At 40.0% G+C, this 25,579-nt stretch overlaps 1 protein-coding gene across 2 annotated transcripts; it reads left to right on the top strand.

Annotated features, from left to right (window-relative positions):
- Nucleotides 1–25,579, top strand: LOC129842362 (zinc finger protein ZFP2-like). Of its 2 annotated transcripts, XM_055910897.1 has the most exons (3): nucleotides 1–728; nucleotides 2,264–2,335; nucleotides 23,302–25,579. In XM_055910897.1, the coding sequence occupies exons 1-3, from the start codon at nucleotides 338–340 to the stop codon at nucleotides 24,213–24,215; spliced, it is 1,377 nt and encodes a 458-aa protein (XP_055766872.1). In that variant the 5' UTR covers nucleotides 1–337; the 3' UTR covers nucleotides 24,216–25,579. The 2 variants fall into 2 exon arrangements, with proteins under 2 accessions (XP_055766872.1, XP_055766873.1); XM_055910898.1 differs by lacking the exon at nucleotides 2,264–2,335 and having other exon boundaries at nucleotides 4–728.

The following is a 25,579-nucleotide window of genomic DNA, read 5'->3' on the forward strand; positions in this document are numbered from 1 at the left end:
TTTACATTTTACTCAACTGCGTTTCCCACTCCAGTCAGCTAATGGCGGTCTGCGACTTTAAGGCAATGCTGCTACTGTGACGTGTAATCTAGTGGACGGAACGCTTCTTTCAACAGCAGCAACAGTTCGTCAGCCACCTCGGTAGCTTGCTAGCCAAAATATACGAACCAATAAAGCTCTTTAGACGCTTTAGTGTATATTAGCCACTGTATTTTAAACCCACTTCTGTCGTCTAGTTAGTTATCCGTTTTAATTTCATATTTACGGTATTGTTTTTATTATTCATCTAGCGGGCTGGTTAAGTTAGCATTAGCCTAGCTAGCTAACATCTCCAACCATGAGGTCACTAAGCTACTCTCTTGTTAATGAAGAGAAGGACTGCTGGACGGAGAAAGATGCTCTCGTCAAAGAGGAGAAGGAAGAGAAGGATATCACAGTAAAACAAGAAGTAGAGGGTGAGGCTGTTACAGTGAAAGAAGAAGAGAAAGACGTTACAGTGAAAGAAGAGGAAGAGGCGTTCAGAGTGAAAGAGGAAGAGGATGTTACAGTAAAAGAAGAGGAGGAAGAGAAAGAGGAAGCTGCAGTTTTTGGAGTGAAAGAGGAGGATGGGGAGATGACTGTCACATTGGAAGAAGAGGAGGAGGAAACTGAATATCTGGGCTCGGTTTCCCAAACGCATCTTAAGGCATCCAATGGTTCTAACGATGAACGGGCCCTGATTAACACTAGTAAGTACTGTCTTAAAAACAGAGACACAAACTCTGCAGTTGTTGAACTGTTTTATTTTTTTATTTAACCAGGTGGCTATGATGTCATAATGATAGTTTAACCAGGTAGGCCATGATGTCATAATGATAGTTTAGCCAGGTGACCATGATGTCATAATGATAGTTTAACCAGGTGGCCATGATGTCATAATGATAGTTTAACCAGGTAGGCCAGTTGAGAACAAGTTCTCATTTACAACTGCGACCTGGCCAAGATAAAGCAAAGCAGTGTGACACAGACAACAACATAGTTACACATGGAATAACATGGAATAAACAATAAACAAGCCAATAACACAATAAACAAGTCAATGACACAGTAGAAAAAAAGAAAGTCTATATATAGTGTGTGCAAAAGGCATGAGGTAGGCAATGAATAGTCCATAGTAGCGAAGAATTACAATTTAGCAGATTAACACTGGAGTGATAAATGAGCAGATGATGATGTGCAAGTAGAGATACTGGTGTGCAAAAGAGCAAAAAAGTACATGTACAGCTGCAGCGATCGATTAGCTGCTCAGATAGCTGATGTTTAAAGTTGGTGAGGGAAATATAAGTCTCCAGCTTCAGCGAATTTTGAAATTCGCTCCAGTCACTGGAAGGATGTGTGGTGTTAAAGGGGAAATCTGCAATTACCACATCCATATTTTGATTTTTAAATTAGTTATTTATAGCCATTGATTCTTGAAGAATATAACACATGCCTCATGAGCTTAGTTCAACTGTTGTACCCCATCAGAACCCAGAATAAGCTTTTTTTACTTCAATGTATAGAAACAATGTAAATCAACACTGTAAAGCCTCAAAACATAGTTAAAACTATAATGTTGATATCGTGGATGGACAGTCCTTGCATCCATAGGTCTGTCTATGAATTTGAAAGTAGTTACATTTCTCCAGCCCCATCCATCATCTTATTAGCAAAATAGTGGTGGAATTACAGCTTTGTTATTGGTTGATTGATTCTTGTGTGGCTTTTTTAAAGGGACAACCTAGTATTTAAACAGCAACAAAATGGCTGCCCAGAGACTTGGTTTGGTAAACAGCTGAGGGATGGGGGCTGGTATGGGGTCTGGAGAAATGTAACCACTCTCAAATTAATAGAGAAAGCTATTGTATCAACCGTAACCCAAAACCTAGCGACCTCGTCAAGAAGTTCAGACATCTTGGCATAACAGTTATAAGGTGTTGGCTTGACAGTCGCTGGACCCAGGTTTGAGTCCAGCTCAGGGCAACCCCCTGAATTCACTACACTATGAATACAAGGACTGGCCATCCATGATGTCATAATGATAGTTTAACAGGTTTCTAGGCTATATAGTATATTGTAGAATTCATCCATGATGTCATAATGATAGTTTAACCAGGTTTCTAGGCTATATAGTATATTCTAGAATTGCCAGTGTAGATTTCCTGTAGGGGTCAAATTGTTAGAGCTGTTGATAAATCATTGTATAATATTCAGCATTTATTTTCATGCCATTACATCAATACAGCCCAACCAGAAGAGAAGAAACTCTTCCTGAACCACCACCTCTTGCTGTCCTTCATACATTCTGAAGTTGCTGGTAATAAGCTACACAAGCAGTGTGCAACCTACATTTGGAGTGCAAATGTATCTTACCATTTCTACTGATCTGGTGACAGTTATGATTTTCATATGTTCATTTTACTGGAACAGTTTCATTTCATTTATAATAGTATCTCAATCATTGTCTGTGATTAATCTACATTCTATCTAAATGAAAATTATACAAATCTAAAAGTAACTTTTATTGCCATTGCCACCTATGTAAAAAATAGCCTACATAAAGCCAACAAATAAAAACATTGCTAATAACTGTCCTATAAATCACATGGCCTGTCCATAACGAACTTGAAACATTGTATAAAATATTCTGGGCCCTCAGCTTCCCGTGCCTGTGAGTTCTCGACCGACACAGCTGTAGGCTATTTGTGAAAGGGATAAGAAGTAATCAGGTGTTTTGACATTTCCACTGGATCAAAGCATTACGTTTTTCCCTTTTGTGCCGAGTGGTTATCGAAAGGGCGAGAGCTGGAAATATTTTACAAATACTTTGAGGAGTTATTCTCCTTTGCAATTGACTTTGATTAGACTTTGTTTACTTGCTGTTTGAGGTGGGGGGAAAAATGTGCTTTGAGACGCTCCACAACTCAGTGGTGGTGCATTAAGACAATCAGAAATAATATCAGACATCCCCATATGGGCACATTTATAGGCCTTCATTTGTGTGCAGGCCAGGTAGACTAGTCCTACTTCTATATGTGTAACCAGGTAGACTAGTCCTACTTCTATATGTGTAACCAGGTAGACTAGTTTTACATCTATATGTGTAACCAGGTAGACTAGTTTTACATCTATATGTGTAACTAGGTAGACTAGTCCTACTTCTATATGTGTAACTAGGTAGACTAGTTCTACTTCTATATGTTTAACTAGGTAGACTAGTCCTACTTCTATATGTGTTGTCGGGTAGCCTAGTTCTACTTCTATATGTGTAACCAGGTAGACCAGTCCTACTTCTTAATGTGTAACCAGGTAGACCAGTCCCACTTCTTAATGTGTAACCAGGTAGACCAGTCCTACTTCTTAATGTGTAACCAGGTAGACTAGTCCTACTTCTATATGTGTAACCAGGTAGACTAGTCCTACTTCTATATGTGTAACCAGGTAGACTAGTCCTACTTCTATATGTGTAACCAGGTAGACTAGTCCTACTTCTATATGTGTAACCAGGTAGACTAGTCCTACTTCTATATGTGTAACCAGGTAGACTAGTCCTACTTCCATATGTGTAACCAGGTAGACTAGTCCTACTTCTATATGTGTAACCAGGTAGACTAGTCCTACTTCTATATGTGTAACCAGGTAGACTAGTCCTACTTCTATATTTTTTGTTATTTAGACTAGGTCTACTTCTATATGTGTGACCAGGTAGACTAGTCCTACTTCTATATATGTAACCAGGTAGACTAGTCCTACTTCTATATTTTTTGTTATTTAGACTAGGTCTACTTCTATATGTGTGACCAGGTAGACTAGTCCTACTTCTATATGTCTAACCAGGTAGACTAGTCCTACCTCTATGTCTAACCAGGTAGACTAGTCCTACCTCTATGTGTAACCAGGTAGACTAGTCCTACCTCTATGTGTAACCAGGTAGACTAGTCCTACCTCTATGTGTAACCAGGTAGACTAGTCTTACTTCTATATGTGTAAGCATGTAGACTAGTCCTACTTCTATATGTGTAACCAGGTAGACTAGCCCTACTTCTATATGTGTGTAACCAGGTAGACTAGTCCTACTTCTATATGTTTAACCAGGTAGACTAGTCCTACTTCTATATGTGTGTACCCAGGTAGACTAGTCCTACTTCTATATGTTTAACCAGGTAGACTAGTCCTACTTCTATATGTTTAACCAGGTAGACTAGTCCTACTTCTATATGTGTAACCAGGTATACCAGTCCTACTTCTTAATGTGTAACCAGGTAGACCAGTCCTACTTCTTAATGTGTAACCAGGTAGACCAGTCCTACTTCTGAATGTGTAACCAGGTAGACTAGTCCTACTTCTATATGTGTAACCAGGTAGACTAGTCCTACTTCTATATGTGTAACCAGGTAGACTAGTCCTACTTCTATATGTGTAACCAGGTAGACTAGTCCTACTTCTATATGTGTAACCAGGTAGACTAGTCCTACTTCTATATGTGTAACCAGGTAGACTAGTCCTACTTCTATATGTTTAACCAGGTAGACTAGTCCTACTTCTATATGTGTAACCAGGTATACCAGTCCTACTTCTTAATGTGTAACCAGGTAGACCAGTCCTACTTCTTAATGTGTAACCAGGTAGACCAGTCCTACTCCTGAATGTGTAACCAGGTAGACTAGTCCTACTTCTATATGTGTAACCAGGTAGACTAGTCCTACTTCTATATGTGTAACCAGGTAGACTAGTCCTACTTCTATATGTGTAACCAGGTAGACTAGTCCTACTTCTATATGTGTAACCAGGTAGACTAGTCCTACTTCTATATGTGTAACCAGGTAGACTAGTCCTACTTCTATATGTGTAACCAGGTAGACTAGTCCTACTTCTATATATGTAACCAGGTAGACTAGTCCTACTTCTATATTTTTTGTTATTTAGACTAGTTCTACTTCTATATGTGTGACCAGGTAGACTAGTCCTACTTCTATATGTCTAACCAGGTAGACTAGTCCTACTTCTATATGTGTAACCAGGTAGACTAGTCCTACTTCTATATGTGTAACCAGGTAGACTAGTCCTACTTCTATATGTCTAACCAGGTAGACTAGTCCTACTTCTATGTCTAACCAGGTAGACTAGTCCTACCTCTATGTGTAACCAGGTAGACTAGTCCTACCTCTATATGTGTAACCAGGTAGACTAGTCCTACCTCTATATGTGTAACCAGGTAGACTAGTCCTACTTCTATATGTGTAAGCATGTAGACTAGTCCTACTTCTATATGTGTAACCAGGTAGACTAGTCCTACTTCTATATGTGTTGTCGGGTAGCCTAGTTCTACTTCTATATGTGTAACCAGGTAGACTAGTCCTACTTCTTAATGTGTAACCAGGTAGACCAGTCCTACTTCTATGTGTAACCAGGTAGACCAGTCCTACTTCTATATGTGTAACCAGGTAGACCAGTCCTACTTCTATATGTGTAACCAGGTAGACCAGTCCTACTTCTATATGTGTAACCAGGTAGACCAGTCCTACTTCTATATGTGTAACCAGGTAGACCAGTCCTACTTCTATATGTGTAACCAGGTAGACCAGTCCTACTTCTTAATGTGTAACCAGGTAGACCAGTCCTACTTCTTAATGTGTAACCAGGTAGACCAGTCCTACTTCTTAATGTGTAACCAGGTAGACCAGTCCTACTTCTTAATGTGTAACCAGGTAGACCAGTCCTACTTCTATATGTGTAACCAGGTAGACTAGTCCTACTTCTATATGTGTAACCAGGTAGACTAGTCCTACTTCTATATGTGTAACCAGGTAGACTAGTCCTACTTCTATATGTGTAACCAGGTAGACTAGTCCTACTTCTATATATGTAACCAGGTAGACTAGTCCTACTTCTATATTTTTTGTTATTTAGACTAGTTCTACTTCTATATGTGTGACCAGGTAGACTAGTCCTACTTCTATATGTGTGACCAGGTAGACTAGTCCTACTTCTATATGTGTAACCAGGTAGACTAGTCCTACTTCTATATGTGTAACCAGGTAGACTAGTCCTACTTCTATATGTGTAACCAGGTAGACTAGTCCTACTTCTATATTTTTTGTTATTTAGACTAGGTCTACTTCTATATGTGTGACCAGGTAGACTAGTCCTACTTCTATATATGTAACCAGGTAGACTAGTCCTACTTCTATATTTTTTGTTATTTAGACTAGGTCTACTTCTATATGTGTGACCAGGTAGACTAGTCCTACTTCTATATGTCTAACCAGGTAGACTAGTCCTACCTCTATGTCTAACCAGGTAGACTAGTCCTACCTCTATGTGTAACCAGGTAGACTAGTCCTACCTCTATGTGTAACCAGGTAGACTAGTCCTACCTCTATGTGTAACCAGGTAGACTAGTCCTACCTCTATGTGTAACCAGGTAGACTAGTCTTACTTCTATATGTGTAAGCATGTAGACTAGTCCTACTTCTATATGTGTAACCAGGTAGACTAGCCCTACTTCTATATGTGTGTAACCAGGTAGACTAGTCCTACTTCTATATGTTTAACCAGGTAGACTAGTCCTACTTCTATATGTGTGTACCCAGGTAGACTAGTCCTACTTCTATATGTTTAACCAGGTAGACTAGTCCTACTTCTATATGTTTAACCAGGTAGACTAGTTCTACTTCTATATGTGTAACCAGGTATACCAGTCCTACTTCTTAATGTGTAACCAGGTAGACCAGTCCTACTTCTTAATGTGTAACCAGGTAGACCAGTCCTACTTCTGAATGTGTAACCAGGTAGACTAGTCCTACTTCTATATGTGTAACCAGGTAGACTAGTCCTACTTCTATATGTGTAACCAGGTAGACTAGTCCTACTTCTATATGTGTAACCAGGTAGACTAGTCCTACTTCTATATGTGTAACCAGGTAGACTAGTCCTACTTCTATATGTGTAACCAGGTAGACTAGTCCTACTTCTATATGTGTAACCAGGTAGACTAGTCCTACTTCTATATGTGTAACCAGGTAGACTAGTCCTACTTCTATATATGTAACCAGGTAGACTAGTCCTACTTCTATATTTTTTGTTATTTAGACTAGTTCTACTTCTATATGTGTGACCAGGTAGACTAGTCCTACTTCTATATGTCTAACCAGGTAGACTAGTCCTACTTCTATATGTGTAACCAGGTAGACTAGTCCTACTTCTATATGTGTAACCAGGTAGACTAGTCCTACTTCTATATGTCTAACCAGGTAGACTAGTCCTACTTCTATGTCTAACCAGGTAGACTAGTCCTACCTCTATGTGTAACCAGGTAGACTAGTCCTACCTCTATATGTGTAACCAGGTAGACTAGTCCTACTTCTATATGTGTAAGCATGTAGACTAGTCCTACTTCTATATGTGTAACCAGGTAGACTAGTCCTACTTCTATATGTGTTGTCGGGTAGCCTAGTTCTACTTCTATATGTGTAACCAGGTAGACTAGTCCTACTTCTTAATGTGTAACCAGGTAGACCAGTCCTACTTCTATATGTGTAACCAGGTAGACCAGTCCTACTTCTATATGTGTAACCAGGTAGACCAGTCCTACTTCTATATGTGTAACCAGGTAGACCAGTCCTACTTCTATATGTGTAACCAGGTAGACCAGTCCTACTTCTATATGTGTAACCAGGTAGACCAGTCCTACTTCTATATGTGTAACCAGGTAGACCAGTCCTACTTCTTAATGTGTAACCAGGTAGACCAGTCCTACTTCTTAATGTGTAACCAGGTAGACCAGTCCTACTTCTTAATGTGTAACCAGGTAGACCAGTCCTACTTCTTAATGTGTAACCAGGTAGACCAGTCCTACTTCTATATGTGTAACCAGGTAGACTAGTCCTACTTCTATATGTGTAACCAGGTAGACTAGTCCTACTTCTATATGTGTAACCAGGTAGACTAGTCCTACTTCTATATGTGTAACCAGGTAGACTAGTCCTACTTCTATATATGTAACCAGGTAGACTAGTCCTACTTCTATATTTTTTGTTATTTAGACTAGTTCTACTTCTATATGTGTGACCAGGTAGACTAGTCCTACTTCTATATGTGTGACCAGGTAGACTAGTCCTACTTCTATATGTGTAACCAGGTAGACTAGTCCTACTTCTATATGTGTAACCAGGTAGACTAGTCCTACTTCTATATGTCTAACCAGGTAGACTAGTCCTACCTCTATGTCTAACCAGGTAGACTAGTCCTACCTCTATATGTGTAACCAGGTATACTAGTCCTACCTCTATATGTGTAACCAGGTAGACTAGTCTTACTTCTATATGTGTAAGCATGTAGACTAGTCCTACTTCTATATGTGTAACCAGGTAGACTAGTCCTACTTCTATATGTGTTGTCGGGTAGCCTAGTTCTACTTCTATATGTGTAACCGGGTAGACCAGTCCTACTTCTTAATGTGTAACCAGGTAGACCAGTCCTACTTCTATATGTGTAACCAGGTAGACCAGTCCTACTTCTATATGTGTAACCAGGTAGACCAGTCCTACTTCTATATGTGTAACCAGGTAGACCAGTCCTACTTCTATATGTGTAACCAGGTAGACCAGTCCTACTTCTATATGTGTAACCAGGTAGACCAGTCCTACTTCTTAATGTGTAACCAGGTAGACCAGTCCTACTTCTTAATGTTTAACCAGGTAGACCAGTCCTACTTCTTAATGTGTAACCAGGTAGACCAGTCCTACTTCTTAATGTGTAACCAGGTAGACCAGTCCTACTTCTTAATGTGTAACCAGGTAGACCAGTCCTACTTCTATATGTGTAACCAGGTAGACTAGTCCTACTTCTATATGTGTAACCAGGTAGACTAGCCCTACTTCTATATGTGTAACCAGGTAGACTAGTCCTACTTCTATATGTGTAACCAGGTAGACTAGTCCTACTTCTATATGTGTAACCAGGTAGACTAGTCCTACTTCTATATGTGTAACCAGGTAGACTAGTCCTACTTCTATATATGTAACCAGGTAGACTAGTCCTACTTCTATATTTTTTGTTATTTAGACTAGTTCTACTTCTATATGTGTGACCAGGTAGACTAGTCCTACTTCTATATGTGTAACCAGGTAGACTAGTCCTACTTCTATATATGTAACCAGGTAGACTAGTCCTACTTCTATATTTTTTGTTATTTAGACTAGTTCTACTTCTATATGTGTGACCAGGTAGACTAGTCCTACTTCTATATGTCTAACCAGGTAGACTAGTCCTACCTCTATGTCTAACCAGGTAGACTAGTCCTACCTCTATGTGTATCTAGGTAGACTAGTCCTACCTCTATATGTGTAACCAGGTAGACTAGTCTTACTTCTATATGTGTAAGCATGTAGACTAGTCCTACCTCTTTATGTTTTGTCGGGTAGACCAGTCCTACTTCTATATGTGTAACCAGGTAGACTAGTCCTACTTCTTAATGTGTAACCAGGTAGACTAGTCCTACTTCTATATGTGTAACCAGGTAGACTAGTCCTACTTCTATATGTGTAACCAGGTGGACTAGTCCTACCTCTATATGTGTTGTCGGGTAGACCAGTCCTACTTCTATATGTGTAACCTGGTAGACTAGTCCTACTTCTATATGTGTAACCTGGTAGACTAGTCCTACTTCTATATGTGTAACCAGGTAGACTAGTCCTACTTCTATATGTGTAACCAGGTAGACTAGTCCTACTTCTATATGTGTAACCAGGTAGACTAGTCCTACTTCTATATGTGTAACCAGGTAGACTAGTCCTACTTCTATATGTGTAACCAGGTAGACTAGTCCTACCTCTATGTGTAACCAGGTAGACTAGTCCTACTTCTATATGTGTAACCAGGTAGACTAGTCCTACCTCTATGTCTAACCAGGTAGACTAGTCCTACCTCTATGTGTACCCAGGTAGACTAGTCCTACCTCTATGTCTAACCAGGTAGACTAGTCCTACCTCTATGTGTACCCAGGTAGACTAGTCCTACCTCTATATGTGTAAGCAGGTAGACTAGTCTTACTTCTATATGTTTACGCATGTAGACTAGTCCTACTTCTATATGTGTAACCAGGTAGACTAGTCCTACTTCTATATGTGTAACCAGGTAGACTAGTCCTACTTCTATATGTGTCACAAGGTAGACTAGTCCTACTTCTATATTTGTCACAAGGTAGACTAGTCCTACTTCTATATGTGTCACCAGGTAGACTAGTCCTACTTCAATATGTGTAACCAGGTAGACTAGTCCTACCTATATGTGTAACCAGGTAGACTAGTCCTACCTCTATGTGTAACCAGGTAGACTAGTCCTACTTCTATATGTGTAACCAGGTAGACTAGTCCTACCTCTATGTCTAACCAGGTAGACTAGTCCTACCTCTATGTGTACCCAGGTAGACTAGTCCTACCTCTATGTCTAACCAGGTAGACTAGTCCTACTTCTATATGTGTAACCAGGTAGACTAGTCCTACTTCTATATGTGTCACAAGGTAGACTAGTCCTACTTCTATATTTGTCACAAGGTAGACTAGTCCTACTTCTATATGTGTCACCAGGTAGACTAGTCCTACTTCAATATGTGTAACCAGGTAGACTAGTCCTACCTATATGTGTAACCAGGTAGACTAGTCCTACCTCTATGTGTAACCAGGTAGACTAGTCCTACTTCTATATGTGTAACCAGGTAGACTAGTCCTACCTCTATGTCTAACCAGGTAGACTAGTCCTACCTCTATGTGTACCCAGGTAGACTAGTCCTACCTCTATGTCTAACCAGGTAGACTAGTCCTACCTCTATGTGTACCCAGGTAGACTAGTCCTACCTCTATATGTGTAAGCAGGTAGACTAGTCTTACTTCTATATGTTTACGCATGTAGACTAGTCCTACTTCTATATGTGTAACCAGGTAGACTAGTCCTACTTCTATATGTGTAACCAGGTAGACTAGTCCTACTTCTATATGTGTCACAAGGTAGACTAGTCCTACTTCTATATTTGTCACAAGGTAGACTAGTCCTACTTCTATATGTGTCACCAGGTAGACTAGTCCTACTTCAATATGTGTAACCAGGTAGACTAGTCCTACTTCTATATGTGTAACCAGGTAGACTAGTCCTACTTCTATATGTGTAACCAGGTAGACTAGTCCTACTTCTATATGTGTAACCAGGTAGACTAGTCCTACTTCTATATGTGTAACCAGGTAGACTAGTCCTACTTCTATATATGTAACCAGGTAGACTAGTCCTACTTCTATATTTTTTGTTATTTAGACTAGTTCTACTTCTATATGTGTGACCAGGTAGACTAGTCCTACTTCTATATGTGTAACCAGGTAGACTAGTCCTACCTCTATGTCTAACCAGGTAGACTAGTCCTACCTCTATGTCTAACCAGGTAGACTAGTCCTACCTCTATATGTGTAGCCAGGTAGACTAGTCTTACTTCTATATGTGTAAGCATGTAGACTAGTCCTACTTCTATATGTGTAACCAGGTAGACTAGTCCTACTTCTATATGTGTTGTCGGTTAGCCTAGTTCTACTTCTATATGTGTAACCAGGTAGACCAGTCCTACTTCTTAATGTGTAACCAGGTAGACCAGTCCTACTTCTTAATGTGTAACCAGGTAGACCAGTTCTACTTCTTAATGTGTAACCAGGTAGACTAGTCCTACTTCTATATGTGTGACCAGGTAGACTAGTCCTACTTCTATATGTGTGACCAGGTAGACTAGTCCTACTTCTATATGTGTAACCAGGTAGACTAGTCCTACTTCTATATGTCTAACCAGGTAGACTAGTCCTACCTCTATGTCTAACCAGGTAGACTAGTCCTACCTCTATATGTGTAACCAGGTATACTAGTCCTACCTCTATATGTGTAACCAGGTAGACTAGTCTTACTTCTATATGTGTAAGCATGTAGACTAGTCCTACTGCTATATGTGTAACCAGGTAGACTAGACCTACTTCTATATGTGTTGTCGGGTAGCCTAGTTCTACTTCTATATGTGTAACCGGGTAGACTAGTCCTACTTCTTAATGTGTAACCAGGTAGACCAGTCCTACTTCTATATGTGTAACCAGGTAGACCAGTCCTACTTCTATATGTGTAACCAGGTAGACCAGTCCTACTTCTATATGTGTAACCAGGTAGACCAGTCCTACTTCTATATGTGTAACCAGGTAGACCAGTCCTACTTCTATATGTGTAACCAGGTAGACCAGTCCTACGTCTTAATGTGTAACCAGGTAGACCAGTCCTACTTCTTAATGTGTAACAAGGTAGACTAGTCCTACTTCTTAATGTGTAACCAGGTAGACCAGTCCTACTTCTTAATGTGTAACCAGGTAGACCAGTCCTACTTCTTAATGTGTAAGCATGTAGACTAGTCCTACCTCTATATGTGTTGTCGGGTAGACCAGTCCTACTTCTATATGTGTTGTCGGGTAGACCAGTCCTACTTCTATATGTGTAACCAGGTAGACTAGTCCTACTTCTTAATGTGTAACCAGGTAGACTAGTCCTACTTCTATATGTGTAACCAGGTAGACTAGTCCTACTTCTATATGTGTAACCAGGTGGACTAGTCCTACCTCTATATGTGTTGTCGGGTAGACCAGTCCTACTTCTATATGTGTAACCTGGTAGACTAGTCCTACTTCTATATGTGTAACCTGGTAGACTAGTCCTACTTCTATATGTGTAACCAGGTAGACTAGTCCTACTTCTATATGTGTAACCAGGTAGACTAGTCCTACTTCTATATGTGTAACCAGGTAGACTAGTCCTACTTCTATATGTGTAACCAGGTAGACTAGTCCTACTTCTATATGTGTAACCAGGTAGACTAGTCCTACCTCTATGTGTAACCAGGTAGACTAGTCCTACCTCTATGTCTAACCAGGTAGACTAGTCCTACCTCTATGTCTAACCAGGTAGACTAGTCCTACCTCTATGTGTACCCAGGTAGACTAGTCCTACCTCTATATATGTAACCGGGTAGACTAGTTCTACTTCTATATGTGTTGTCGGGTAGACTAGTTCTACTTCTATATGTGTAAGCAGGTAGACTAGTCTTACTTCTATATGTTTACGCATGTAGACTAGTCCTACTTCTATATGTGTAACCAGGTAGACTAGTCCTACTTCTATATGTGTAACCAGGTAGACTAGTCCTACTTCTATATGTGTCACAAGGTAAACTAGTCCTACTTCTATATTTGTCACAAGGTAAACTAGTCCTACTTCTATATGTGTCACCAGGTAGACTAGTCCTACTTCAATATGTGTAACCAGGTAGACTAGTCCTACTTCTATATGTGTAACCAGGTAGACTAGTCCTACTTCTATATATGTAACCAGGTAGACTAGTCCTACTTCTATATTTTTTGTTATTTAGACTAGTTCTACTTCTATATGTGTGACCAGGTAGACTAGTCCTACTTCTATATGTCTAACCAGGTAGACTAGTCCTACCTCTATGTCTAACCAGGTAGACTAGTCCTACCTCTATGTGTAACCAGGTAGACTAGTCTTACTTCTATATGTGTAAGCATGTAGACTAGTCCTACTTCTATATGTGTAACCAGGTAGACTAGTCCTACTTCTATATGTGTTGTCGGTTAGCCTAGTTCTACTTCTATATGTGTAACCAGGTAGACCAGTCCTACTTCTTAATGTGTAACCAGGTAGACCAGTTCTACTTCTATATGTGTAATCAGGTAGACTAGTCCTACTTCTATATGTGTAACCAGGTAGACTAGTCCTACTTCTATATGTGTAACCAGGTAGACTAGTCCTACTTCTATATGTGTAAGCATGTAGACTAGTCCTACTTCTATATGTGTAACCAGGTAGACTAGTCCTACTTCTATATGTGTTGTCGGTTAGCCTAGTTCTACTTCTATATGTGTAACCAGGTAGACCAGTCCTACTTCTTAATGTGTAACCAGGTAGACCAGTTCTACTTCTATATGTGTAATCAGGTAGACTAGTCCTACTTCTATATGTGTAACCAGGTAGACTAGTCCTACTTCTATATGTGTAACCAGGTAGACTAGTCCTACTTCTATATGTGTAACCAGGTAGACTAGTCCTACTTCTATATGTGTAACCAGGTAGACTAGTCCTACTTCTATATGTGTAACCAGGTAGACTAGTCCTACTTCTATATGTGTAACCAGGTAGACTAGTCCTACATCTATATGTGTAACCAGGTAGACTAGTCCTACTTCTATATGTGTAACCAGGTAGACTAGTCCTACTTCTATATGTGTAACCAGGTAGACTAGTCTTACTTCTATATGTGTAAGCATGTAGACTAGCCCGACTTCTATATGTGTGTAACCAGGTAGACTAGCCCTACTTCTATATGTGTGTAACCAGGTAGACTAGTCCTACTTCTATATGTGTAACCAGGTAGACTAGTCCTACTTCTATATTTTTTGTTATTTAGACTAGTTCTACTTCTATATGTGTGACCAGGTAGACTAGTCCTACTTCTATATGTGTAACCAGGTAGACTAGTCCTACTTCTATATGTGTAACCAGGTAGACTAATCCTACTTCTATATGTGTAACCAGGTAGACTAGTCCTACTTCTATATTTTTTGTTATTTAGACTAGTTCTACTTCTATATGTGTGACCAGGTAGACTAGTCCTACTTCTATATGTCTAACCAGGTAGACTAGTCCTACTTCTATATGTCTAACCAGGTAGACTAGTCCTACCTCTATGTCTAACCAGGTAGACTAGTCCTACCTCTATGTGTAACCAGGTAGACTAGTCCTACCTCTATATGTGTAACCAGGTAGACTAGTCTTACTTCTATATGTGTAAGCATGTAGACTAGCCCTACTTCTATATGTGTGTAACCAGGTAGACTAGCCCTACTTCTATATGTATGTAACCAGGTAGACTAGTCCTACTTCTATATGTGTAACCAGGTAGACTAGTCCTACTTCTATATGTCTAACCAGGTGGACTAGTCCTACCTCTATATCTAACCAGGTAGACTAGTCCTACCTCTATGTGTACCCAGGTAGACTAGTCCTACCTCTATATATGTAACCGGGTAGACTAGTTCTACTTCTATATGTGTTGTCGGGTAGACTAGTTCTACTTCTATATGTGTAAGCAGGTAGACTAGTCTTACTTCTATATGTTTAAGCATGTAGACTAGTCCTACTTCTATATGTGTAACCAGGTAGACTAGTCCTACTTCTATATGTGTAACCAGGTAGACTAGTCCTACTTCTATATGTGTCACAAGGTAGACTAGTCCTACTTCTATATTTGTCACAAGGTAGACTAGCCCTACTTCTATATGTGTGTAACCAGGTAGACTAGTCCTACTTCTATATGTGTAACCAGGTAGACTAGTCCTACTTCTATATGTCTAACCAGGTGGACTAGTCCTACCTCTATATCTAACCAGGTAGACTAGTCCTACCTCTATGTGTACCCAGGTAGACTAGTCCTACCTCTATATATGTAACCGGGTAGACTAGTTCTACTTCTATATGTGTTGTCGGGTAGACTAGTTCTACTTCTATATGTGTTGTCGGGTAGACTAGTTCTACTTCTATATGTGTAAGCAGGTAGACTAGTCTTACTTCTATATGTTTAAGCATGTAGACTAGTCCTACTTCTATATGTGTAACCAGGTAGACTAGCCCTACTTCTATATGTGTAACTAGGTAGACTAGTCCTACTTCTATATGTGTAACCAGGTAGACTAGTTCTATTTCTATATTTTTAACCAGGTAGACTAGTCCTACTTCTATATGTGTTGTCGGGTAGCCTAGTTCTACTTCTATATGTGTAACCAGGTAGACCAGTCCTACTTCTTAATGTGTAACCAGGTAGACCAGTCCTACTTCTTAATGTGTAACCAGGTAAACTAGTCCTACTTCTATATGTGTAACCAGGTAGACTAGTCCTACTTCTATATGTGTAACCAGGTAGACTAGTCCTACTTCTATATGTGTAACCAGGTAGACTAGTCCTACTTCTATATGTGTAACCAGGTAGACTAGTCCTACTTCTATATGTGTAACCAGGTAGACTAGTCCTACTTATATATGTGTAACCAGGTAGACTAGTCCTACTTCTATATGTGTAACCAGGTAGACTAGTCCTACTTCCATATGTGTAACCAGGTAGACTAGTCCTACTTCTATATGTGTAACCAGGTAGACTAGTCCTACTTCTATATGTGTAACCAGGTAGACTAGTCCTACCTCTATATGTGTTGTCGGGTAGACTAGTTCTACTTCTATATGTATAACCAGGTAGACTAGTCCTACTTCTATATGTGTAACCAGGTAGACTAGTCCTACTTCTATATGTGTAACCAGGTAGACTAGTCCTACTTCTATATGTGTAACCAGGTAGACTAGTCCTACTTCTATATGTGTAACCAGGTAGACTAGTCCTACTTCTATATGTGTAACCAGGTAGACTAGTCCTACTTCTATATGTGTAGTCAGGTAGACTAGTCCTACCTCTATATGTGTTGTCGGGTAGACTAGTTCTACTTCTATATGTGTAACCAGGTAGACTAGTACTACTTCTATATGTGTAACCAGGTAGACTAGACCTACCTCTATATGTGTAACCAGGTAGACTAGTCCTACCTCTATATGTGTTGTCGGGTAGACTAGTTCTACTTCTATATGTGTAACCAGGTAGACTAGTCCTACTTCTATATGTGTAACCAGGTAGACTAGTCCTACTTCTCTATGTGTAGTCAGGTAGACTAGTCCTACCCCTATATGTGTAACCAGGTAGACTAGTCCTACTTCTCTATGTGTAGTCAGGTAGACTAGTCCTACTTTTACAGTGGGGAGATCAAGTATTTGATACACTGCCGATTTTGCAGGTTATCCTACTTACAAAGCATGTAGAGGTCTGTTATTTTTATCATAGTTACACTTCAACTGTGAGAGACGGAATCAAAAACAAAAATCCATAAATCACATTGTATGATTTTTAAGTAATTAATTTGCATTTTATTGCATGACATAAGTATTTGGTACATCAGAAAAGCAGAACTTAATTCTTGGTACAGAAACCTTTGTTTGCAATTACAGAGATCATGTGTTTCCTGTAGTTCTTGACCAGGTTTGCACACACTGCAGCAGGGATTTTGGCCCACTCCTCCATACAGACCGTCTCCAGATCCTTCAGGTTTCAGGGCTGTCGCTGGGCAATACGGACTTTCAGCTCCCTCCAAAGATTTTCTATTGGGTTCAGGTCTGGAGACTGGCTAGGCCACTCCAGGACCTTGAGATGCTTCTTACGGAGCCACTCCTTATTTGCCCTGACTGTGCGTTTTGGGTCGTTGTCATGCTGGAAGACCCAGCCACGACCCATCTTCAATGCTCTTACTGAGGGAAGGAGGTTGTTGGCCAAGATCTCGCGATACGTGGCCCCATCCATCCTCCCCTCAATACGGTGCAGTCGTCCTGTCCCCTTTGCAGAAAAGCATCGCCAAAGAATGATGTTTCCAACTCCATGCTTCACGGTTGGGATGGTGTTCTTGGGGTTGTACTCATCCTTCTTCTTCCTCCAAACACGGCGAGTGAAGTTTAGACCAAAAAGCTTTATTTTTGTCTCATCAGACCACATGACCTTCTCCCATTCCTCCTCTGGATCATCCAGATGGTCATTGGCAAACTTCAGACAGGCCTGGACATGTGCTGGCTTGAGCAGGGGGACCTTGCGTGCGCTGCAGGATTTTAATCCATGACGGCGTAGTGTGTTACTAATGGTTTTCTTTGAGACTGTGGTCCCAGCTCTCTTCAGGTCATTGACCAGGTCCTGCCGTGTAGTTTTGGGCTGATACCTCACCTTCCTCATGATCATTGATGCCTCACGAGGTGAGATTTTGCATGGAGCCCCAGACCAAGGGTGATTGACCGTCATCTTGAACTTCTTCCATTTTCTAATAATTGCGCCAACAGTTGTTGCCTTCTCACCAAACTGCTTGCCTATTGTCCTGTAGCCCATCCCAGCCTTGTGCAGGTCTACAATTTTATCTCTGGTCTTGGCCATTGTGGAGAGGTTGGGGTCTGTTTGATTGAGTGTGTGGACAGGTGTCTTTTATACAGGTAACGAGTTCAAACAGGTGCAGTTAATACAGGTAATGAGTGGAGAACAGGAGGGCTTCTTAAAGAAAAACTAACAGGTCTGTGAGAGCTGGAATTCTTACTGGTTGGTAGGTGATCAAATACTTATGTCATGCAATAAAATGCCCTTTCCTGGGTTGGTGAAGAGCGGCATTACATTTTAAGGAATAAATCCAAGCCTCACTCGTCACCTGTGGACGGTGGTGCTTCCAGTGAGGCGTGGATTTAATAGTATGTTGTACCTAGTTTCCCTCCTTCAGGGAACAGTAGTTATAGTCATAACATTACGCTTGTCATATGATGAACTTGTAATCCAAGATGGCGTAGCATTAACCTGTCTAGGATGAGGGTGCCGCTAGCGGCACTCCCCCCCCCCCCCCCACCCCCACTGAAAAGGCAGAGCCGCGAAATTCAAAAAAAATATTTTTTTTAAATATTTAACTTTCACACATTAAAGTCCAATACAGCTAATGAAAGACACAGATCTTGTGAATCCAGCCAACATGTCCGATTTTTAAAATGTTTTACAGGGAAGACACAATATGTAAAGATGTACATCTATTACCTAAAAACACATTAGCATAATCCACCATCTTTTATTTGTCCACCAACACCAGTAGCTATCACCAATTCGGCTAAACTAAGATATTTATAGCCCCTAACCAAGAAAAAAACTCATCAGATGACAGTCTGATAACATATTTATGGTATGGGATAGGTTTTGTTAGAAAAATGTGCATATTTCAGGTAGATGGCATAGGTTACAATTGCACCCACCGTCACAAATGGACTAGAATAACTACATAGAGCAACGTGTTTACCTACTTACTAATCATCAAACATTTCGTAAAAATACACAGCATACACTAATCGAAAGACACAGATCCTGTGAATACAGACAATATTTCAGATTTTCTAAGTGTCTTACAGCGAAAACACAATAAATCGTTATATCAGCATAGCACATAGCACATAGCAGCCCAGCATTGATTCTAGCCAAAGTGAGCGATAACGTCAACATCGCCAAAATATATTATTTTTTTCACTAACCTTCTCAGAATTCTTCAGATGACACCCCTGTAACATCACATTACAACATCCATATACAGTTTGTTCGTAAATGTGCATATTTAGCCACCAAAATCATGGTTAGACAATGTGAAATGTAGCCCAGCTGGTGAGAAAATGTCCGTGCGCCATATTAGACAGTGATCTACTCTTATACATAAATACTCATAAACGTGACTAAAAAATATAGGGTGGACAGGGATTGATAGACAATTTAATTCTTAATACAATCGCGGAATTACATTTTTTAAATTATCCTTACTTTTCAATACAGTTTGCGCCAAGCGAAGCTACGTCAAAAAACATGGCGTCCTAAGCCACTAACATTTTTCGACAGAAACACGATTTATCATAATAAATTGTTCCTACTTTGAGCTGTTCTTCCATCAGTATCTTGGGCAAAGGATCCTTTCTTGGGTCTAATCGTCTTTTGGTGGAAAGCTGTCCTCTTGCCATGTGGAAATGCCAACTGCGTTCGGGATGAACTGGAAGCGTGCCCAGCAATTCACAGCGTTTCAGAAATAAATGTCCCAAAATCGCACTAAACGGATATAAATTGCTATAAAACGCTTTAAATTAACTACCTTATGATGTTTTTAACTCCTATAACGAGTCTTAACATGACCGGAGAAAGATTACTCCCAACACTAATGCTTGGAACAGGTGCGGGTCGGTGTCCTCCACGCGCATGACGCACCAAGAAAAGACTTGCTAGCTACAGGGTTTTTTAATTTATAGTGCCTGTGAACGCGCAATCGACCCCATTCAAATCGTCATCACGTAAAGGCATCCAGGGGAAGACGTAAGCAGTGTCCGTATACTCATAGCAATAACAGTGCCCTTTTAACTGACTCCAGATCAGGGGCCAACATTTCTGAAATCTGACTCCATGTCAGGGAAATTGCTGTAGAATGGGTTCTGTTCCACTTAGAGACAACATTTCAACTCCTATAGAAACTATAGACTGTTTTCTATCCAATAATAATAATAATATGCATATTGTACGATCAAGAATTTTGTGGGAAGCCGTTTCAAAAATTACACGATTAGCATAAATAGTGACAACAGCGCCCCCAGCCTCAACAGGTTAAGACATGTTTGTTGTAAATATTATGTTTTTTTTGTTGTTGTATATATTGCAATATATTTCAATCTTTTTCCATGTTTAAATTAAATATACCTTCAGGCAACCCGCCTCACCCAATGTGATACTGATCTGCTATTTTTTAGACCTTATAGCTAGAACCTCCATCAGAACCTAGCCGTCAGAAGCTAACCAGCTAATTAGCTACTAGCTATTTAGTCATTTACCTTTTTAGCTCAGCTTATAAAAATTCATAAAACACACAGTGTTATACATTTGTTCATCCAACCACGGTGTCAGATTTCAAATAGGCTTTACGGCGAAAGCATACCGTGCGATTATCTGAGAACAGCGCCCAGCAGACGAATCATTACAAACAGTTACCAGCCAAGTAGAGTTACACAAGTCAGAAATAGCAATAAAATTAATTACTTACCTTTGATGATCTTCATATTGTTGCACTCACAAAACTCCCATTTACTCAATAAATGTTAGTTTTGTTCGATAAAGTCTCTCTTTATATCCAAAAACCTCAGTTTTGTTCAGTAATCCACAGGCTCAAAGGAAACCGGACAATAATAATAAACAATAATCGGTCGACCTCTACTCTGGACGGTTCTGACTTAGAATATGTGGACAACTACAAATACCTAGGTGTCTGGATAGACTGTAAACTCTCCTTCCAGACTTATATTAAGCATTTCCAATCCCAAATTAAATCTAGAATCGACTTCCTATTTCGCGTCAAAACCTCCTTCACTCACGCTGTCAAACATACCCTCATAAAACTGACTATCCTACCGATCCTTGACTTTAGCGATGTTATTTTTAAAATAGCCTCCAACACTCTACTCAGCAAACTGGATGCACCAAAGCCCCATATACCACCCACCACTAAGACCTGATTAATGGTTGGTTTCTCAAATGACTGCCTCACCTGGTTCACCAACTACTTCTCTGATAGAATTCAGTGTGTCAAATCGGAGGGCCTGTTGTCCGGACCTTTGGCAGTCTCTATGGGGGTGCCACAGGGTTCAATTCTCGGGCTATTCCGTATACATCTGACCCTTCTTTGGACACTGTGTTAACAAACCTCCAAACGAGCTTCAATGCCATATAACACTCCTTCTGTGGCCTCCAACTGCTCTTAAACGCAAGTTAAACTACCTTAGACTGCATTCAGTAAATCACAGTGCCATCCGTTTTGTCACCAAAGCCCCATATACCACCCACCACTGAGACCTGTATGCTCTAGTCGGCTGGCCCTCGCTACATATTCATCGCTAAACCCACTGGCTCCAGGTCATCTATAAGTCTTTGCTAGGCCGCCTTCACTCAGATCACTGGTCACCATAGCAACACCCACCCGTAGCACGCGCTCCAGCAGGTATATCTCACTGGTCATCCCCAAAGCCAACACCTCCTTTGGCTGCCTTTTCCTTCCAGTTCTCTGCTGCCAATGACTGGAACGAATTTCAAAAATCGCTGAAGTTGGAGACTTATATCTCCCTCACTAACTTTAAGCATCAGCTATCTGAGCAGCTTACCGATCGCTGCAGCTGTACACAGCCCATCTGTAAATAGCCCATCCAACTGCCTACCTCATCCCCATATTTTTATTTACTTTTTTTGCTCTTTTGCACACCAGTATTTCTACTTGCACATCATCTATCACTCCAGTGTTAATTTGCTAAATTGTAGTTAATGAATCTGTAGTTCATTCAAACATTATATTAAACAGGACATTCAAATTAGCCTTACAATTATAATCCAAAGTAGTGTGAAATGCACTAATAAGCACCTGTAAATGACATTGTGAAAAACTAAAATCTTTGTTCACCATTTTTGCTCCAGGCAGATATACTACATCCATAACTAGTGGTTTCCTCATTACCAGATATACTAACTACATCCATAACTAGTGGTTTCCACATTACCAGATATACTAACTACATCCATAACTAGTGGTTTCCTCATTACCAGATATACTAACTACATCCATAACTAGCGGTTTCCTCATTACCAGATATACTACATCCATAACTAGTGGTTTCCTCATTACCAGATATACTACATCCATAACTAGTGGTTTCCTCATTAGAAGATATACTACATCCATAACTAGTGGTTTCCTCATTACCAGATATACTACATCCATAACTAGTGGTTTCCTCACTACCAGATATACTACATCCATAACTAGTGGTTTCCTTATTACCAGATATACTACATCCATAACTAGCAGTTTCCTCATTACCAGATATACTACATCCATAACTAGTGGTTTCCTCATTAGCAGATAGTTCTACATCCATAACTAGTGGTTTCCTCATTCCCAGATATACTACATCCATAACTAGTGGTGTCCTCATTAGAAGATATACTACATCCATAACTAGTGGTTTCCTCATTACCAGATATACTACATCTATAACTAGTGGTTTCCTCATTACCAGATATACTACATCCATAACTAGTAGTTTCCTCATTACCAGATATACTACATCCATAACTAGTAGTTTCCTCATTACCAGATATACTACATCCATAACTAGTGGTTTCCTCATTACAAGATATACTACATCCATAACTAGTGGTTTCCTCATTAGCAGGGAGGAGTTTCTACAATCAAGTTGTGTTGCATCGCCCTCGTGCCGCAATTTTATTAAACACAGAAAGGGGCCTATATTGGAGACCAAAAGTCGTCTGGCACACTGCTTAGAGTTTCAACAACTTGAATAACTTATTTCTAGCCTACAATCATTGATTTTACTACTAATGTGAAAACAAGACAAACTATGACTATTCTTGCTCATTTTAAGATTATTGTTAAATAATTGTAACATTCATTACAGACATCAATTGTTGTACAACATCATGGCTACTCTGTTGGCATCACCTTTTACAGTGGATTACCGCTGTTGTGGGCCTTAAATCATCTGACTTTGTTGTTCACACAGGAGAGATAAGGGACTATCGTGGATCCTCTGGGGAGCCTCAACAACCTCATGATGCTGACGAGGCAGAGAAGAATCTCTCCAGATCAGAACTCCTCAAGAAACACCTGCAGAGATCCACAGGGAAGATAACTCACTGCTGCTCTGACTGTGGGAAGAGATTCACCTCCTCAGGCATTAAAATTCATCAGAGAACACACACAGGAGAGAAATCTTATAGCTGTGGTCAATGTGGGAAGAGTTTTACTACATCTATCCAGCTGACTTTACACCAGAGAACACACACAGGAGAGAAACCTTATAGCTGTGATCAATGTGGGAAGAGTTTTGGTAGATCTGGCCAGCTGACATCACACAAGAGAACACACACAGGAGAGAAACCTTATAGCTGTGGTCAATGTGGGAAGAGTTTTGGTAGATCTGACCAGCTGACATTACACCAGAGAACACACACAGGAGAGAAACCTTATAGCTGTGATCAATGTGGGAAGAGTTTTACTACATCTGGCCATCTGACTTTACACCAGAGAACACACACAGGAGAGAAACCTTATAGCTGTGATCAATGTGGGAAGAGTTTTGGTAGATCTGGCCAGCTGACATCACACAAGAGAACACACACAGGAGAGAAACCTTATTGCTGTAATCAATGTGGGAAGAGTTTTACTGAATCTTGCTCTCTGACTAAACACCAGAGAACACACACAGGAGAGAAATCTTATAGCTGTGATCAATGTGGGAAGAGATTTACTACATCTAGCTCTCTGACTTCACACCAGAGAACACACACAGGAGAGAAACTTTTTAGCTGTGGTCAATGTGGGATGAGATTTACCAGATTTAGATATCTAACTATACACCAGAGAAAACACACAGGACAGAAACCTTATAGCAGTAATAAATGTGGGAAGATATAGCTGTGACCAGAGATAATCTGATAAAAGATCTCGGATTCAACATCAGAAAATACATGTTATATAATAAATTGGTCTATAATCAATTTTATGAACAATCCTACATCACTCCAGTATTTATTGAAAACATTCAAGTGCTAATTGTCTTTATTCCACTACTGAAGAAGCATGACTCAAATCACCTCATACTTCAAACATTCAGCCTGACAAAAGATACATGTTTTATTATTCCATGCCTCACCATTAAGTTAATTATTGCCAATATATATTAACAAAGGGGTGTACATTTGGTTTTGATTTTCATATTTACAATTTATGTAACATTTAGTCATAGTTATTTATGCAACCAGCTGACAATTTTTGGGTACTATTATATTGAAATTGTTATCCTGCTTTTAGAATATCAGGGATCATTCTCAGATGTACCAACCCACATGTACTAGAGCACAGGTGTCAAACTCATTCCACCGGGGGCCGAGTGTCTGCGGGTTTTCGCTCCTCCCTTGTACTTGATTGATGAATTAACATCACTAATTAGTTAGGAACTCCCCACACCTGGTTGTCTAGGGCTTTATTGAAAGGAAAAACCAAAAACCTGCAGACACTAGGCCCTCCGTGGAATGACATGACATTGGGGACTGGGCCCCGATCCAACAACATGCCTATCGAGTGAACCCTGAAAAGAGAGAGAAGCTCGGGATATTGCAGGAGCTCTTGAAATCAGACATGACTAATACAATTTGATTTGAGTTTTGTCCAAGGTGATGAGAGTTTTAGAAGCTGGTGAGTTTTAGGATTCTATAGAAAGTAATTATATTTTTTTCATTTATGTTTTGAGGTTGGACTTTAGCACGTATAGCTCGTCAGCACGTCCAGCTTGTCAGCACGTCTAGCTCGTTAGCAAGTATAGCTCGTTAACACCAATCAATGCGCCCTACGTGCTATCTCGTTAGTCAGTATGTGTTACACCTGTGCTGGCTTGTCCATCTCGTTAGTGGGCAGGTGTTTCACCTGAGCTGGTCCAGGTTCTATTTAAGAGTGTCTGGCCCAGTGCTCCAGTTGTCTTGATAGATGTGGAGAGTCAACACCTTTAGTTGCTCCACTTTTTTGGTTTGCTTCCTGTCTTTAAGTTTGTTGTAGGTTTTTCTTTTGTTTGCTTCTTCTTGGACAGATTTAGTGGGTCTCATGGTTGGTGTCTTTTAGGTCCCAGTTGTTGTTACTAGTCAACTTTCAGTGGACACCCCCATAATGTCTTTGAGAACCCCTCCTAAAAAACAAGCTTATATTTTGGGTTGGATATTTCATCCAATTAGTGTTTTAATCAATGGCATTTCCTTAGAATGCTCATTGGTCTTTCAGTTTTTAAA

Source organism: Salvelinus fontinalis, unplaced genomic scaffold, assembly GCF_029448725.1.
Source record: "Salvelinus fontinalis isolate EN_2023a unplaced genomic scaffold, ASM2944872v1 scaffold_0036, whole genome shotgun sequence".
NCBI classification, from domain to species: Eukaryota; Metazoa; Chordata; class Actinopteri; order Salmoniformes; family Salmonidae; genus Salvelinus; species Salvelinus fontinalis.

What these genes read in the sequence shown, in the direction of transcription:
- LOC129842362 (XM_055910897.1), top strand. Translation starts at nt 338, where the DNA reads ATGAGGTCACTAAGCTACTCTCTTGTTAATGAAGAGAAGGACTGCTGG. An exon ending in ACGGGCCCTGATTAACACTA is followed by an intron (nt 729 to 2,263) that starts GTAAGTACTGTC and finishes ACATCAATACAG; the next exon opens with CCCAACCAGAAGAGAAGAAA. An exon ending in CATACATTCTGAAGTTGCTG is followed by an intron (nt 2,336 to 23,301) that starts GTAATAAGCTAC and finishes TTGTTCACACAG; the next exon opens with GAGAGATAAGGGACTATCGT.